The sequence below is a fragment of the Anguilla rostrata genome, chromosome 16 (genome assembly GCF_018555375.3).
Source record: "Anguilla rostrata isolate EN2019 chromosome 16, ASM1855537v3, whole genome shotgun sequence".
Classification (NCBI taxonomy): Eukaryota; Metazoa; Chordata; class Actinopteri; order Anguilliformes; family Anguillidae; genus Anguilla; species Anguilla rostrata.
In genome coordinates, this window is record NC_057948.1 from 26,515,744 (window position 1) to 26,533,687 (window position 17,944).

The 17,944-nt window shown below is 45.5% G+C and overlaps 1 protein-coding gene across 3 annotated transcripts in view; it reads left to right on the plus strand.

Annotated features, from left to right (window-relative positions):
• Positions 1 to 7,271, plus strand: part of csk (C-terminal Src kinase) — a 37,064-nt gene extending 29,793 nt beyond the window's left edge. For all 3 annotated transcript variants that reach the window (XM_064313556.1, XM_064313558.1, XM_064313557.1), the window contains 8 exons: positions 2,921 to 3,014; positions 3,562 to 3,627; positions 3,932 to 4,031; positions 4,288 to 4,378; positions 4,606 to 4,679; positions 4,806 to 5,001; positions 5,360 to 5,446; positions 6,170 to 7,271. In XM_064313556.1, the coding sequence (XP_064169626.1) occupies positions 2,921 to 3,014; positions 3,562 to 3,627; positions 3,932 to 4,031; positions 4,288 to 4,378; positions 4,606 to 4,679; positions 4,806 to 5,001; positions 5,360 to 5,446; positions 6,170 to 6,352 (891 nt within the window). In that variant the 3' untranslated portion in view covers positions 6,353 to 7,271. The remainder of the gene's footprint in view (positions 1 to 2,920; positions 3,015 to 3,561; positions 3,628 to 3,931; positions 4,032 to 4,287; positions 4,379 to 4,605; positions 4,680 to 4,805; positions 5,002 to 5,359; positions 5,447 to 6,169) is intronic.
• The last annotated feature ends 10,673 nt before the right edge of the window (positions 7,272 to 17,944 follow it).

The window sequence follows — 17,944 nt, forward strand, 5'->3', positions numbered from 1 at the left end:
CATCTGCTCAGGTATGTTATGTTTTTAAGGCTCTTGTGTAGTGTGATTCATTGCAATGAGCCTGCAAGCCGAGGTGTGTGTGTGTTTATGTACATGTCTCCGGTATCTGCCACACAGCCTGTCATTTCTTCAACCTCATGTATGTATTGAGTTAAGTGTTCGCTGTGATCAAACAGCCATGTGTGTGTGGCTGATTTCAGCGTGCTGCCTGTGGGTGCTGTGGCCTGTGTCAGTAGAGAAATGCTCCAGCCTCCCAACAGAAGCCACCCTAAGCCTTCAGCAAACAGTGGCACTGCATGTTTTTATCATGGGAAGTGCACCTGGAGCTCCTACCAGCAGAGTGTTTAAATGGTTCATTTAGCACCAGTTGATGCCCTTCATTCATCTTCCTGAGGTGAAAATAAGAAGAGGCTTGTGTGCGAGGGGTCTGTGCCCAATTTGGCTTCAGGATTTTACATGGAAGGAAGGGAGTGATGAAGTAGGAAATGTCTTTCATCTGGTGTTATAGGAACGCCGGTAACTCGTCTGCAATTGCACTTTAATTAAGGTTGATCTTTTTCTCCTGAGACATTGAGAGGGTTCAAAGCTGCGATTCTACGATTCTCTCTTCCTCCTCCGTCTCCTCCTCTCTCTTTAGTTTGACTCTATCTACCATCTCTCCCCCAATTCTCTCTCCCTCTCTTTGCCCTTCCCTCTCTCTCCCTTTCTCTCTCTTTCTCTCTCTCTTTATTACACTATACCTCTCTCTCTCTGTCTCACACACACACACACTCACACACACTCTAATAGGCCCATTACTGGATTCCTCTCATTCTTTAGTTTCTTTTTTGTACCATTTCCCCTCTCTCTAACTAGCCTGTCACAACAAGTTCACATGGTTTTACACACACACGCACATGCATGCACGCACACACATGCACGCACACACATGCACGCACACGCACACACATACACACACACGCACACGTATGCACGCATGCGCGCACACACACACGGCTGAGGAGGAGATTATAATACCCCATATACTGCATCTATGAGGAGCGGAACAGAGATGCCCTACAGGTGGGATAATCACTCACAAGGACTCCGGCTCTCTGCTTCCTCTCAGTCTCACACCCCTGTAACCGCGAGGTGTCATCATGGACAGGAAACGGCGCGAGGTACCGATGCTAATTTACATGTAGCTGGGCCCCTGGAGCTGAAGTGGGCGTGGCACTCTCCCTCTGCCTCAGCTCTTCCTTTTCTCAATCTCTCTCTCTGTGGTTCTGGCGTCAATACTCCGCTGGCTTCTGGTTAGCTGAGGATATTCTTACGGGATACCATTCTAATTGAATTATATTGATAAATAAGTTACAGCATGTCGGCCACAGATCTGTGGGTTGTCTGTGCAGTCCAACGTTTTGCCCTCAGTGTGAGTTGGGCTGTACAAGGAATGCACTTTCTACCTGAAGTTCATACCACTCGATCAATAATGCGCTTGTTGTCATGTGTATTTTGCTTAGAGATGACTTCCTCTTTCCAAATGCCATTAATGAATTGGAGGTAGTTGCATTGTTAGTACAGTAAAATGTCTATGACAAATACCAAATTTCTGTATTTGACAGTTTATGTTTTTCTGCGGGCTTGCAGGAGTGCGTGTGTGTGTTTGAAGTGTCACTGTTCTGCGTGAGTTATGATGTCTTTCCTGGAAGTTAATGAGCAGGATGTGTGAAAGGGCAGGTTCCAAATTTAACCAAATTTATCCGACGGGTGAACAATGCATGTCACTCATCAATTTCTGTTGATGCATGCATATGGGTGTGTCTGTGGCTGTGCGTCCGTATAAGATCTCATTGTGGTGTCTGAATCCTCAAGATATCATCAGTAAATTCTTATGAGTGTTTTCATATAACTAAAAATGATCTTGTTTGATTCATTAAATTAAACGTGTTTATCTTTCGTATTCAAAATCTTGGTCTTTAAAGAACAGACTGTTCAGCAAAAACATTTGGCTTCAGCTTTATTGAAAATGCATGTGTCGACAAATTTCTAAAAGGCGTCTCTTGCTTTGAAGAAAGCTTTGTTGGTCTCCAGTTGCCCTCTGCTGGATAGTATTGTTCATTGCATAAGCTGTTTTGGTTAGTTATATATTCACATTTATTTGTATTTTCTGAGTCAGTCATACAAAAAAAAACAAACAAAAAAAAAAATCTAATTGGTGCAGTAGTGTAGGTTCATGGCTGCTCCTCTCTGTGAAAATGGAAGGAATTGAAAAACTCTCACACCCACACTCTTTCCCTGGAGATAGTTTCTCCCAGAACACATGCAGAGCAGTTCTCACGCTTCCCACACAATGTCAGTTAATTGACTTGTCTGCAGAACCTTCCCTTACTCAACAGGGCCTGTCTGTGTTTGCAGCATTACACCAATCTGAGCTCTGCTTTATAAACCTGTCTGCCTCTTTAGTGCTTTACACCAATCTGAGCTCTGCTTTATGAACCCGTGTCTGCCTGTTCAGTGAATTACACCAATCAGAGCTCTGCTTTATAAACCTGTGTCTGCCTGTTCAGTGAATTACACCAATCAGAGCTCTGCTTTATAAACCTGTGTCTGCCTGTTCAGTGAATTACACCAATCAGAGCTCTGCTTTATTAACCTGTGTCTGCCTGTTCAGTGAGTTACACCAATCAGAGCTCTGCTTTATAAACCTGTGTCTGCCTGTTCAGTGAGTTACACCAATCAGAGCTCTGCTTTATAAACCTGTGTCTGACTCTTCAGTGCATGATAAGAATGAGAGGTCTGCTCACTGTCTGTCTGTTCACAGCATTACACCAGTCAGATATTTTCCTTACTTACCTGCATCTGCCTGTTCACAGCCCAACGCCAATCGCCATAATGAACACCAGGTCTGCCTCACTAACCGGTGTTTGTTGGTTCACAGCATTACACCAATGATGCCGACGGCCTCTGTACCCGACTCATCAAGCCGAAACTCATGGAGGGGACTGTAGCTGCCCAAGACGAGTTCTCCAGAAGTAAGGCCTCTGATTAGTGTTGCATTGTGGGATATGGAACTGAAGGGAGCTCATAGCCAGTGTAGACAGCAGAAATATCCCCACAGATACACAAGCATTACCACTAGCAGATTTGTAATGCATTTTGTTATGGCCAGCCCCTGAACCCACCAAGAGATAAATGACGCCACACAATCCAACTTAAATCACCGAAATACTTCCAATGTAAGGAATGAAAACAAATGAAATAATTCCATGTAAATTTGGCAAACAAGTAACTGAAGCATCCACAGCTATCCCTCAGATGCCAGCAGAGAAAACCGAAGTCATGGTAGATAAGAGAGAGGAAGCATGTGCAAGCACTGCCGTGTGCCTAATTACTTGAAACGAGAACAAGAGCAAAAGTCAATGGTCAAAATAGCCAGGAGGGGTTAGAAAAAGCGGATGACTCCAGCACGTGCATTGGGTTTCACTCACCAGATGTTACTTGCAGCTGTAATGATGGGGTAACCAGTGACTCAGGCACTGATCCCCAAAACCCTGACGAACTCCTCCGTCTGTCCTACAGGCGGCTGGGCACTGAACAGGAAGGAGCTGAAGCTCATCCAGACCATTGGGAAAGGGGAGTTTGGAGGTTTGTTTCACCGGCCCTCGGTCATTGTTGTGTGTGTGGAGCACGTGTGGTTTCGTCATGCGCTCCAGGTTTCAGTTTGAAAGTAAATCACAAGCTGAGAGAGTTTCAGGTGGAGCTGGTCTGTTAGGATGTGGTCAGATTTTAGGCTTGGCAGAGAGAAAAGGCAGTACTCCTGTAAAGAGGTGCGTTTGAAATGTGACCGTACCAACGGCAATCCCACAGCACACACCCCATCCGCCCCGTGGTTACGCCCGGAGTAACGGCTGTGTGTGTGTGTGTGTGTGTGTGTGTCTCCCCTCCTCAGATGTGATGGTGGGAGATTACAGGGGGAACAAAGTGGCAGTGAAGTGCATCAAACACGACGCCACAGCGCAAGCCTTCATCGCTGAGGCCTCCGTCATGACGTGAGTCTTCCTCCACTGTGTCCGAAGCTGTAATAGGCATTCTTTTGTGTTGTATTATAGTCTTGTATGGTGCAATTATATCACTTGTAGTTAACCTTGGTTAGCTGCTCTGCACCTTTGTAATTGTTGTCTTGACTGTTATATATTTATTGTAGCAACTCATGGAAATAGACCACGGTGTGTATGCATGCGTGTGTATGCGTGCGTGTGTGCGTGGTATTGTTAACTTGGTTCTTATTGTCCCTCTGTCATGTAGGCAACTACGGCACAACAATCTCGTGCAGCTTCTGGGTGTGATTGTGGAGGAGAGGGGCAGTCTGTTTATCGTCACAGAGTACATGGCCAAGGTAATGTGTACACACTTTCACACACACACACTCACACAGTTACTTCATGAAGGTGCTGAACTGACTAATTGAATAACTGCTGTAATGGCACAAAACGTGCTAAATCCACTGTGAAGGTGGTTTTTCGCATTCATGTGTTCCTATGGTCCTTACATTAGAATAATAGAATGGAAGGTGTTGCCCTTGGCCTTTCAGGAGAATGAAAGTGTGTATTTTCGCCTGTCCAGGGCAGTCTGGTGGACTACCTGCGCTCTCGAGGTCGAACAGTGCTGGGTGGGGACTGCCTTCTCAAGTTCTCCATGTGAGTGACACCTCACTCCTTCACTTCTCCTCCATTCCAGCGACAGAGCATTTCCACTTCATCACTCGCTCCCTGTCTTCTCACTCTCCCTCTCTCTCCCGCTTCCCTCCCTCGCTCGGTCCTCAGACACGTCTGCGAGGCCATGGAGTACCTGGAAGCCAATAACTTTGTGCACAGAGACCTGGCTGCTCGGAACGTTCTGGTGTCCGATGACAACATCGCCAAGGTCAGCGACTTCGGCCTGACGAAGGAGGCCTCCTCCACGCAGGACACGGCTAAGCTGCCCGTCAAGTGGACTTCACCCGAGGCCCTGAGGGAGAAGGTACCGTGTGCGCACGTGCCTGCGTGCGTTTATTTGTGTGTTGGTTCTATGTGCTTGTGTGCATTTATTTTATTTGTGTGTGTGTGTGTGTGTATGTGCTTTTTTTGTGTGTGTGCTTGCGTATGTATTTCTGTGTGCTTGTGTGTGTTTCTTTGTGTGTGTGCTTGCCTGTGTGTTTCTGTGTGCTTACATGTGTTTGCGTATGCTTATGTGTGTGTCTCAGGGAGAGAGGTTGTGAGGAAGCCCCAGTGCCCTTGCTGTGGCAGGGCAGATGGACTTTAGGATGAGGGGGTGTGTGCTTGTGAAAGAGGCAGAGAGCGTTTGTAAGTGTGTGTCAATCTCTTGTGTTCTTGAGCAGAAGTTCTCCACAAAGTCGGACGTGTGGAGCTATGGCATCCTGCTGTGGGAGATCTACTCCTTTGGACGTGTGCCTTACCCCAGAATTGTAAGTTTTCCTTTTGCTGCAAAGTTTTTTTTTCCTCCCAAGGCCACATACGCATAAATAAATGTATTTTTATGCCTTTGTAAGTCTCCGGAGAGGTAAGAAAAGGTACAAAGCAGGAAATGTAAATAACCCATGTTTTTTTTATCCTGCAGAAATAGAGTTAGTTCATTCAAAATGCATGTCCAAAGTCCCACAGAGGGGCAGTCCTTCTGAGCATTTATATCATTGATGTTTACCTTGTGCACTGGTGAATCATCACGTTGTTTTATTGGCCCCCAAATAAGGTTAATAAGGATAGATTTATTACTTCTGGGAGAAAACTTGGGCAGAACGCCCTCCCCACACCCAGGCCCCTTCATCTAAACTATAGCATTAGTTATTGTTTTGGTTAATATGAGTAAAAATACACACACACACACAAAATATCACTCATCCTCTCATTTTAACCCTATCACTCCCTTTTCTTTCGATTTAAAGTGCCAAATAGTATTCAGAAGTGCTCATTGCTACAGCCTCCATTATCAGTTTGGGAGAGCACAGATAAGCACATGCTCAATGCGAGATTTTCAATCGCGTGTAAATCTGTGACTTCAGCCCGTATTTTCCGTGACAAACACCCGGCATTAGCAATGATGAACTTAGTTTAAGGTTATTCCATCATATGGCCAGTAGAGGGAGATGTTGTCAACCTCATGTCTGCATTCCCCACTCTCCTATTCTCAGCCTTTGAAGGATGTTGTCCCGCGGGTGGAGAAAGGTTACAAGATGGATGCCCCGGACGGGTGCCCGCCGGTGGTGTACGACATCATGAAGCAGTGCTGGACCCTGGACCCCGTGGTGCGGCCCTCCTTCCGCGTGCTGAGGGACAAGCTGCAACATATCAGAACCAAGGAGCTCTACCTGTGAGAGGAGGTGAAGGGAGGGGAGGCCTGCCTTTTCTCTGATCGGGACCACACCCTGACTCCTGCACCAGCTTTCTGGAACTATACACCCCCCTCCCCACTACCACCACTCCATGGTGATGAAAGAATGAACGCCACCTGTTCATCCCAGGCCTTTCCCTCCCCTGTTCCTCTCTTTCGCTCGTTCTCTCTCACCCTCTCACTCTCTTTTCGTCATCCTCTCCCTCCCCCTCTCTATCAAGTTGCTGTACCCTTCTTTTCTCTTCTGTTCCTTCTCTCTCTTTATCATGCACTCTCTGTCCATCCATCTCATTGCAAGGAGGGGGGTGAGGCAGGCCTTCTCCTCCCCATCTTGACCCCTGACCCTGTGTGTGGCATGCTGGGAATCGGACACACCGCACTGGCGGAAGTGAGCGAGGCCTTCACTCTCAGCCAACGTGCCTCCTGAACTCCAAACCCCAGGGTGCCACGCGCTCCGTTACTTCGACTGTTGTGTTTTTTTATTACAATTATTTTTTATGTTGTTTTTTTAATTAATTTCTGCAACCTTCTACATCTCGCTCTTCTCTGAATGGAAACAAGAGAAATGAGACTTTTTGAGCTGATCTTTCCGGAAATGTATCGGTATGTCCAAGACAGGGCGGCGCTATCAATTCCAAGATTTGCAGGCTTTTTTATATGAAAATCTATATATAAAGGACACAAAAAAGACAAAAAAAACAGGACCCAAACGATGCGTGTAGAGGCCTGGGGTGTGGGGCTGAGAGCGGGAGGGGGTGCATGCCGTTCGGGGGGACCTTCAGTTACTGTCAGTGCTATTAATGTTTGTTTCATTATGCCACCATGATTATGAATAAACCATTCCATCTGACCAGTTTGGAAAACAAACAAATTGAAAAATACAGAAAAAAAACCTGAAAGTCTGCATGAGTCTTCAACTTCAAGCTCTTTCCATCGCAATACACAACTATCTATGACCAGCTCTTTCCATCGCAGTACTCAACTATCTATGCCCATCTCAAGTGGACAGGTTTCTAATCTCAACATGCAATGATCAAGGGTTACAGTTTCTAATCTAATGCATTTTGTCAACTAGTTCAATTAAATCATATGCAACTAGCCACGCCCACACACACACACACACACACACACACACACACACACACACACACACAGAGTCCCCCAAATAAATAATCACCCAATTGCCAATTCCATTATTGATTAAATGTGCTGTCTAGTTCACTCGTCAAGGGCCCTGACTGTTGAATATTTCTCTAGCTGTGTGCATACATATCTCTGTGTGCATGGAAGTGTTTCTGCGTGCATGCGTCTGTTTCTCTGTGCATGCTTGTGTCTATGTGCATGTTCGTCTGTGTGCTTGCTTGTGTTTCTGTGTGCATGCATGTATTTCTGCATGTATGTGTCTATCTGCATGCACATGTATCTGTGTGCATCTGTGTGCATGCATGTGTTTTTGCATGCATGTGTCTATCTCTGTGCATGTGTGTCTATGTGAGAATGATGGTGTTTGTGAGAATGAGGGTGTCTCTGAGCAAGCGCGTGTTTCTGTGTGCATGCACTCTTTAACTGTCCCCCATGTTCTTGCTTCATCTTTCTTCTGGGTAAGGGCCTGTGTGTCTGTTCATAATCATGGAGCCCAAGACCCAGGTCTTTCTCAGAACAGCTTTTACTCTGGCAGTGATGGACACGCCAGGGATCACATCCGTGTGACTCTGTTTGATCCAGTCGCCAATTTTAATCACCGTCTTCACCATTGACCTGCTGTCACTGAGTCGATGTGATTGTTTAAAGATATTGCTTACGTCCTGGAAGTGGGCAGATTTACCGCACTGCTTTCCCCAGCCTTGCAGCAGAGATGTCGGCCCGGTGCATAAGGCCAGTCAGAGCCTGGTCTAGGGCTAGGTCAGCTGCATGTCAGTCAATGGGGATTTTTTGTCTCATCCTGTGAAGGAGAGGAGACTCTCCCCCCTGTCACACTGCTCCTAGCCTGTCCATCAGGGCTGGGAGATACCCCCCTGCCACCGCCATACATGTATATGCGTGGACACGCTCAAACGTGTACACTGACTTCTGCATGCACAGCACATGGAACACATTTAACCTGAGGAAAGGCAGCCCTGGTTTGTGCTGCAGAGAGTCAGCGGATGATCTTATCTGCAGTGACATTCGCTGCCGTCCTGTCACCTCTCCAGTGAGTCTGTTTCCTACAGTCTTATGGCACTCTTGGGGCTGCTGGTTTCTAGACCACATTCCCAAGTGCAATCGGATTCGTATAAAGGCATTTTCAGATGACTTAATCATGAGAAAGAGAACTGTGCGTGTATTCACACTGCTGATTCACACACATCGTCTCCTCTCCCTGAACCTCCCTCCGCTTCTCTCTCTGTCCTCAGGGGGGAGCCGTCACTGTACCCCAGTGCTCTTCGCCTCCCACAGTTTCCCCTGGGTCAGGGCTCGATGAGTCATTCAGCCAGGCCATAATGCACAGCAGCATTGAAATCCGCTTCAAGGAAATGTATTGTTCGGTTGTATAACTATACATGGCAGTGTTATCATTTATGATTCATCCTGTCTGCGCCAATGTTTTCTGTAGTAATGCTTTGCATTCATTTTATATATGTAGCGTTATATGCATATGTGTTTGTGTATGAATGTGTGTGTATACATATACACACAAGCGTGCACATGTGACACGTAGCATTATGCATACAGAAATGGGGTCCCTGTTTTTGTCAATAGCAGCTGCTGAGGCAGAATTAGAACCAAATGAATGAATGGGTTACAAAAGTACTGTAAAGATCATACACTGTCCCTTTGTGCAGAAGTTCTGTTTCAAGAAGTGGAAATCTAGCCTTGACCATAGTACCTGCTTGTGGAATTATTTAAGGCTGAATAATTGCAAACTACATGCTGCCAGCAGGTGGCAGTATTTCTCACTGTGAAAAAAACTTAAGGTCGTAGCAGTAATGCAGTGTCCTCTAATTAGGCTAGTACGAAGACTGGCTCAAAATACCCTGAGATTGTGATATTTCTTTTTATAACTGAAATTGTTAACACATATGCAAGTTCTTGGTTACCAGCATCTGTTATCTTAACTCAATGTGCAAAGATGCTGGGTGGCAGGTCTGATGATGTCATCATTTTAGATGCTTGACCTCTGGATTGCTCAAGGACAGCACAGAAGTATTCTGTCACTCACAGACACAGTAGAAGTGTAATCCTGAGCCTAATGTTCACTTGGCACTACAGTAGAGTAAGGCATTGACATCCTAAGCAGCTTTCCATAAACATGGGGGAGTGTACTGACCCACAACATTTCCAAAATACCTTAAGCCTGGAGCCCCCGGCCCACCAGTGTTCTTGTCAACAAATGTAACTTTGTGGGATTGTCCATATAATTATGGGAAGGGATTTTGTATAATTCGATGTGAGTGACATGTGAGTAACATGAATTAGATGCATTTCATTATTAGTCTTGTACCTGTACATTTGGATGCTCTTGTGTTCCAAAATTTTCCCTTCACACTTTTATACTTCCAGGTTGGTGCAACGGCTGCAGTTTATAGATACCACATACAGTTGTGAATTATTCTCTTTAAAAAATAATGAATAAAAAAACTCCAGTGGTGGTAGTGGAAAAAAGCTTAGCTAAATTAATGAATTTTACTAAAATCATTATTAAAATTATGACCATCTTATGCCATCCTCAGAAATCCAGTCATCTTGGTGAATCATCCTAGAGGTGCATGCTAGTGTTAGAAACCTGGAGAGGTGTGTGTCCCAGTGTACACATTCTTAATGAAACGGAGGGTACACATGTGGTAAGCCAAAAATTCCCAGTGAGCATTCTAGCTAGTACTTTGAACCCATTCAGTTATATATCCAGAGCCATTTCCGGAAATGCATTTAAACTTTACATGATCTTCGTGTTTCAGCATCATATAAATGAAAATGTGTTTAATTGAATGCCATGGCATGACGTTCTGTGTGCTAATACGGTACGCTGTAATGAGGAAGTGGTTAAAAATGAGATGGGTTGTAAAGGTGATTAGAGCTGGATTTCACTGAAGCTACTAAAGCAGGCTAGGAGTTAAGAGTTAATACTTTCTCTGCGTTTCTGTTTCTCGGTTCCCTGTGATGGTTTCCCATTGCAGCTCAGATCTACTTCTCATGTTCTTGCTAACTGCTGCTTTAATCCTTCCTCTCATATTAATCTCCAGTCAATCATTATTTTGCATCCTCTTCCTGTAAGATTGTAATACTCTGAGACCGTATTTCCCATCTCTTCAGCTCTGAAAGCGCACGCTGAAATGTTCCTATTCTTGCCTCTGTGATGGAGGAATGGAGTTTCTGCCCTCCATCTGGTACACGAGGGAACAACCTCACCTTTATTCATCTGATAAAGGCCCCGCTCTATGACAATGCTGTTTTCCAGCTGTTTCCCTTATTGATTTTCTCCATTGTGTTCTTTCCCTTTGATAACAGGCTCTTTATCTTACTCACATTTCCATCACATATTGTGTGTTTTTTAAACAATTGTTCACATGCATTTTATTCTATATGAATGGGGTGATATTTAGTGTTGTAGTAATCTCATGCTTCATACAGAGCCTTTGCAAGTGCGTGGCATTTTTGAGGTACTATAAATCTAATTGTTCGGTATTAACTTGATTTTAAGAAGCCGCATCTCGAGTGTACAGAAGTCAATGTGGAAATAGTGTTGTATTTATTACACAGAAGCTGTTGACACACTTTCTACAGAAAGGGCAAATGATGTCAAATCTACATAAGAAATGTTGTTTTCTACATATTCGCGTTCAGATAATTACAGCTGTGTTTCCTTATTACACAACTTGTTTATGTTGAACGTGTCCACTTCCCACACACTGGACTTGTTTGCCTCTAGGCTCAGCCAGGGCCTTCCGGATGTGCAGAATGGCCTGGTGCCCAAAGGTTGGGGTTGTGACTACTTTAATCACGGAAATGTGTGTGAAGAGATTAACCGCCCATGATGAATGAGAGGAATAGCCGGTGGGCTTCTGATGAGATGGCTTTTGGTGGGCCTGCAGGACAGAGGGGGAAAAAATGGGCGGGGGTGGATGTTGCCTCTGTGGGGATTTGCTGCTCGGATCATGTCTTTGTCAGTTGCGGGCGATGGCGTCTGACAGCTACAATTGTGTGAGGTGTTAAAGTAGCCACGTGTCAGCGGGTAGTGGGGTGCCTGTACTCTCCCCCTCTCTGCAGGCTGGAGCACCGTTCAGAGAGAGAGAGAGAATGATGGGGAGAGGTGGGGGGAACCAGTCCATGTATTTATGTAAGAAATACTATCCTTACAGTCCTTACAATCCTAATGCAGAGTCATTTATTATCTGCATCTATTGTATGCTGTCAGAGAGAAAATCTAATCCGGAATTGTCTGTGACCAGGGTTAGACGCATATATTTATTTCACAGACATTTGCGGTCTTGCGGTAGTCTTGGTCTTGGAGAGGTCTTACAGAGATCTATGGCTCCTATAACAAAAAAACCTGGTCAGTCCTGCTTTGAGGAATAATACGTCCGTATGTGATAGATTCAGATTTTTTTTGTTCCCAGATGTGCTGATTGGTTATGGCATTACCAGCAAGAGGCCTAGACTTTTACATGTCAGCCGATTTGCTTTGTAAGGGCTGGAAATAGCTTCTGATCAGATGGGAGCTGAAGTGAATTACATTGACACAGCCGTTTGAATGTGCTGCAGTATGCGTGTGCATCCCACGGTGGCTGACAAGGCCGGTTTCATGCGCTTGTGTCACTTTACCACAGCCTTCCTGTGAAGCCCTCTCATTTCCCCTCAGCCTAAAAAACATCTGCTTCAGCCAATGTGTCTCTTCAGCGATTAGTTCTCTCTCCATGGCCACTCATGCAGATGGGAAGATCTGTGTAGCAGACGTAGTTGTGCCTCCCATTCCCAGGTTCAGCGCCCAAATGCAGTTCCTATTTCCCATCTGTCTTTATTTCTCTGACCTGGGAATTTTTGACTGTGGAAACAGGGTTGTCCATCTCCCAGGGCCACAGTACTCCCTGTGGTATTGCTTGTGGTATTGTCTTTGGCTTTCTGAAAATATGATAATATTTCTTATTTTTAAAATAATAACGTTAATGAAATTAAGAATAAATTCATAGCAATTATAAAGGAGTTTTACTTTCACGCTGTGCTTTTACATGGAAGTCAAAGAGAGAGAGAAGGGTCAGAACAGACAGATAACTAACATCCGGTACCGTTCTGCAATGTGTTTGGTCTCTTTAAATAGCCCGATCTTTGCCCCAAGGTGCTGGCCGACATGTCGCGTTTGACTTTGTGAAATATCAAGCTTCCTGCAGTCGGAGAAAACGTATTTTCCGCACCAGTTGTCAGACACTATTCGCATTTTCTAAGTGACATTTCACCCCTCCGCCCCCCAGCGCCCGCCCACTGCCCGCCTACAGAGGGGCAGGGTGCCAGCGCAGATCTCAGTCAGGCCCGTTCGCGGGGCCCGCAGGCCCCCCAGTGTCGACGGACCCCCCCCCCCCCTCCCAGCGGATCCCGTCTCTCAGCCCAGCTAATGCCTGGGCGGGGCTAACGCCGGTCAGTGGTGCATGTCTGTGTTCCCAGTAGGATCGGATTGTACTGGGGGGAGGAGCCACAGATCACACACACACACACACACACACACACACTCGTACACTGCCCTGCCCGGCTGACCCCACTGAGCCTGGCTTGCTCGCCAGTCGGGTCAATGCCCATCATAGCGAGCGCCGCTGAATCTGCTGTCACCGGGTGCTGGTGCGCTGACAGTCGAATCCCGCCCACACACGCAGGACGCCTGTCAGCTTAGCAGCGAATCAGGATTAAGACCAGGGCTTTCTGTCTGTGCTGAGTCCTCAGGGTATTTCTCTGCGTGCTTTAAGATGCTCCCGTACGTGCTACACCTTGCTGATTGCATGCCAAGTCAAATCAAACTAACTTGGCCCGGCTTATATTTTAATCCCCACTATTATTTCAAGGCAAAGTGTGGCATCTGTCTTTGATTCAGGCTTTAATTAATGTGTGTGGGGGTTTGCAGCCCACAGTCAGGCCTTGAGTCAGAGCTGAGGTGGCCATATGCGCAGGAGCCCTTCAATTATTACCCACATCGCTGATAGGATGCTTCTCAAATGGAAAGAAAATGCATTTCTATTTTAAAGTCTTTCGCTTGATGTCCAAACCTCTGCATTTTGACTATAGCCTCAGCCCAAAGCTCCTTTCATTATCTATCAATCCACTGTGAATGTGCAGTGTTTTTTATATTTATGCCCCTCGAGTTATTGTAATTCTTGTACATTACATCAAAATAACATTAATAAATGCCCTTCACAAAACAAGAAAAAAAACAACCTTGTGCATCTTCATGATGGTCCTCCAGACTCAGCGCCCCCCCCCCCCCATGCCATCCTGGAGCACTCTGTACTGTATCAAGTCGGCCATGGTTCCCCTGCTGTGAGTTCCCCTGCCCTGTGTCCGTTAGTGTGCAGGGATGGGGGCTAGGATGGAAACAGTTCAGTCAGCTTAACAGAGATGTAGCTGGAATGCGAGCGCAACCCGTCTCAGACGCATGGCCACTGAGAGACACGGGGACAAATGGCTGCTGTGTGCTGTGCCAAATGTTTCCTACTGCCCCCATAGAGAGGAGAGACCAGAAAAAGGATGCTCAGCCTGCAGCAGAAATAAGTGACATTTCAGAACGTATTTAAATGCAGGCACGCGTGCATGGCTATCATCAGAGCATGCAAATGATGATGTAACGGCATCTGCACCATAAACAGGAATGACTCCAGGCTTCTCTGAGCAGTGGCACATTAAGACGAAATGTGGCAAGTCGCATGCAGGGAAATGCTACATACAAATGTGTGTGTATATATATATATATATATATATATATATATATATATATATATATATATATATAATATATAATGTATTTTTGAGTGAGTTTTTGTGCCATTATGACTGTGACTATTATGATGCATTTTTTGTGATGGTGCATATTCTCCAAGGGTCTTTTGCAATAACACAAGCTGGCATTAGTAGCAGGGCTGTTTTGCACATTGAGTACAAGACCTTATTAGACTTGACTACCTGATTGGTATTATCATAATCATTAATAATGTTGCCCTGTTTACAATTCATTGCAGTGATTATTTTGCCCATGCCATTGTCAAGAACACGCAAGTTTTCCAAGGTCGCTAAAGTAAATTGTACACCCGCAGTGAAGGTAGCGAGCATGAGGGCACAAGAGTACAGTATTGGTATGGGGCACACACTGTGCGTGTGCGTGTGTGCATGTGATCGTGGGTGACATGTCAGGGTTGTGTAAGGCCCAGCCTGATCCCCTTCAGCGGATGAAGATGACTTCACTGTGACTGCTGGCGAAATTACTCACTGTCCAACAGGGCCGAAGAGGGGAGGGGGGGTAGCACTTGCACTGGATTCATGTGGATCTCCAAAGCACATGCATTTCAGGTCTGATCATTCAAATCTGAGAAGATGGTAAAGCGTTCAAAATGTTCAGCTGCTAGGTTTTTCTCTAGTTGAAAACGGAAAGAAATTTCCCTCTCTTTTTTAAATTGCGAAAGTTGCAAGGTGCTTAATTAAAAATGCTTTGGCTATGCATTGGTCTAAATCTCACAATTTTTGGGACAGGTAGGTGAGGCGAGAGTTCAACCCTTGATGAGTGAAGAGCAGCCTGTGTCTGAGAGAGGTGAAGTATAGGCACACTGTTGTGATGGATTCTGAAAGCCATCAGTCACCGCTGTCTTGACCCTCCCTGCTGGCATGCTTGCAGCCTTGCTCCAAGAAGTACCAGCTCCTTAGAAAATGAGGGAGAGGGTCAAGAGGGAGCCTCACAGTGAAAGTGAGTAGATCCGCTATTTAATCAGATGGTGTGACAGAATTTTGTGTGACCATTCTGGTGTAACTGTTCTGTTTGATCAGGTGACGTGAGATAAGGTGGACTTGGCATTGAGTGACAGCACTGTGTGGTCAGGTGATGTGTGTCTGTGAGCACTTCCTGTGTGATGGTGAAGGAGTGTCTGTCTGCATTAGTGCACTTTGACCTGACACTAACACATCCAGGCAGCTTGTCACATATGTCCACGGGCCTGTCTGCTGAAAAAGAGCACAGCAAGGTCTCCTATCGCATTCTGCTGGTTGCAGCTTTGGATCTGAACGTGAGTTTCTATGAGGGAGCGTTTGGTTACAGCTCCCATACCCAGCTCTCCTCATAGGGAAAGCAGGTGTCTCCAAAGGCCAGTGATGGCAATGAAGACAGTGCAGGATGATCCTCGTTCAAGTGCCAAGAGGGACGGGCTGATTTTTCATGTCTAGCTGGCAAACGGCATCAGTCATTTTGATTTGTTTCCCACCAAATCCCAATTACGCTGCACTAATGGAGAATGATAGTTTGTTTGGACGGAGTGTTCCAAGTTGCCATTAGGTAGAAGCCCACTGCTGTTTTGTAAAGGGTAGAACTTAGTCACTGGTTTGTGGGAGAAGCTGAGATTTGATGTACTGTGGAGACAGTGGAGATTGAGTACTTTTCCACAGCTTAGGGTGCACTGACTGGTGGAGCTGGACAGTGGTTCCAGCTTTGGCAAAAGCTTTGCTTTCAGGTTAAAGTGTAGAGACAAGGTGAAGCTCCCTGTTACTATATTTGTTCGCGCTTTCAGAAACGATGCCTGCTGAGCGGAGAAATGGAGATTTTTCTCATTAAAGTCCTCATTACTGAGACTGAGGGGCCTCCACTGGGCTGCATAATTATCCACCGTCCCACAGCCTGTGCTCTGCCCTGAGAGAGGAGCAGATCAGTGGAGCTGACAGAGGAGACCCAGGAGAGAGTGGCCCCACATTTTCTCCACTCTCTCCACAGACAATTACAGGAGAACCACCTCATGTCCCCACCCCAACCCTATCTGAAAACACCGTCTCATGGAAAGATCCAGGTAGCATATTGTACTAGGTTCCATGCTTTTGGCTGTTTCTATTTATAGCTGACCCATTCATGTCTACTTTGAATATATGCTGCATTTCAATGGTCTAATGGTGAATGGAACAGCAGCTCCACTCTCTCTGACACATAGTCCAAACAGCGTGTGAACTTTTCTAAAATGAACCACTGATGAACACATCCACAAAACCTGTGTATACTAAATACAGTATATTAAAAACCAGTGGTAACCAACCCTGTTCCTGGAGATCTACCTTCCTGTAAGTTTTCACTCCAACCCTAACAAAGCTCACCTTATTCAACAACTAAAGGTTTGTATTGAGCTCCAAATGAGTAGAGTCAGGTGTGCCAAATTAGGGTTGAAATGAGAACCTACAGGATGGTAGATCTCCAGAAACAAAACAAAACAAGCTCCGTGTACTTCCTTTTATGTCTCTCCAAACCGCTTTCTTCCTAGCATTACTGGATTGATTTCTACACCCACAGCAACCTAACTTCATAGATACTACAAAACCATATGTTGCAAAAGTGTTGAAATAAAAGACACAACTGAATCAAATGCAACTGTTTCATTTCTACATTGTAGTGGTTTTGTTATATAGGTTAAGGGGAAAATGTATCACTACATTATTACTGACACAATGAAGAAAGTGCTAAAATGTGCAAAACAAGACAAAACACAAAGTTGAAAAAGTAGTTAAAGAATAGTTCAGCATTTTTCTTTTTAAAGACGTGATTTCTTCAGTCAGAAGAAGGTGGATGTTGTGGTGGGAGTGTGTTCCCTCAGATGGGCTAGGTTTGCATGCAGTAAAGAACCCTGAGAGTAATGCACAATGAATACAAATAACCACAGGGGAGTTGGGCTGCTCATATGAATAATACAGTACAGGGGCTGTTCCCAGAGTTGAGCCAATCTGTACCCATGCTGACAGTATGTCTGGATATCTTAGCTGCGATGGCCCGTTTTGTGTGTGTGTGTGTGTGTATGAACTTGTAATACTATCTTTGTGGGAACCAAATGTCCTCACAAGGATAGAAAGATGAGGAAAATGTATATTTGTGAGGACCTTTTGCTGGTCCCCACAAGGTCAAGAGGCTGTTTAGGGTTACGATTTAGGGTTAGGGTTAGGGTTACAATTAGGTTAAGGTTAGGGTCAAGGTTAGGCATGTAGTGGTTGGGATTAGGGTTAGGGTTAGAGGTTATGGAATGAATATAGTCAATGGGAAGTCCTCACAAGGATAGCAGTACGGGACTGTGTGTGTGTGGGTGTGTGTGTGTGTGTGTGCGTGCGTGCGTGCGTGCTTGCTTGTGTGTGCTTGTGTGTCTGCTCGGGGGAGAAAGACTTAATGGCCTTGCTGTGGGTGGACTGACACGCTTTAGGATGGGGGAAGACAGGGGGGTGGATGGTTTGCTGTAGCCCAGCCTCCTTCCTGTAGCTGCACCATAAAGAGTTACCTGGGTCTGCCTGTGTGCATGACTTCATCTGTGCCCTCTAAATCAACCGTAATATCTCTCCAGCACCGTCTGGATAATTTGTGATTTTTAATTACTCTCAGATTCCACTCAGGATG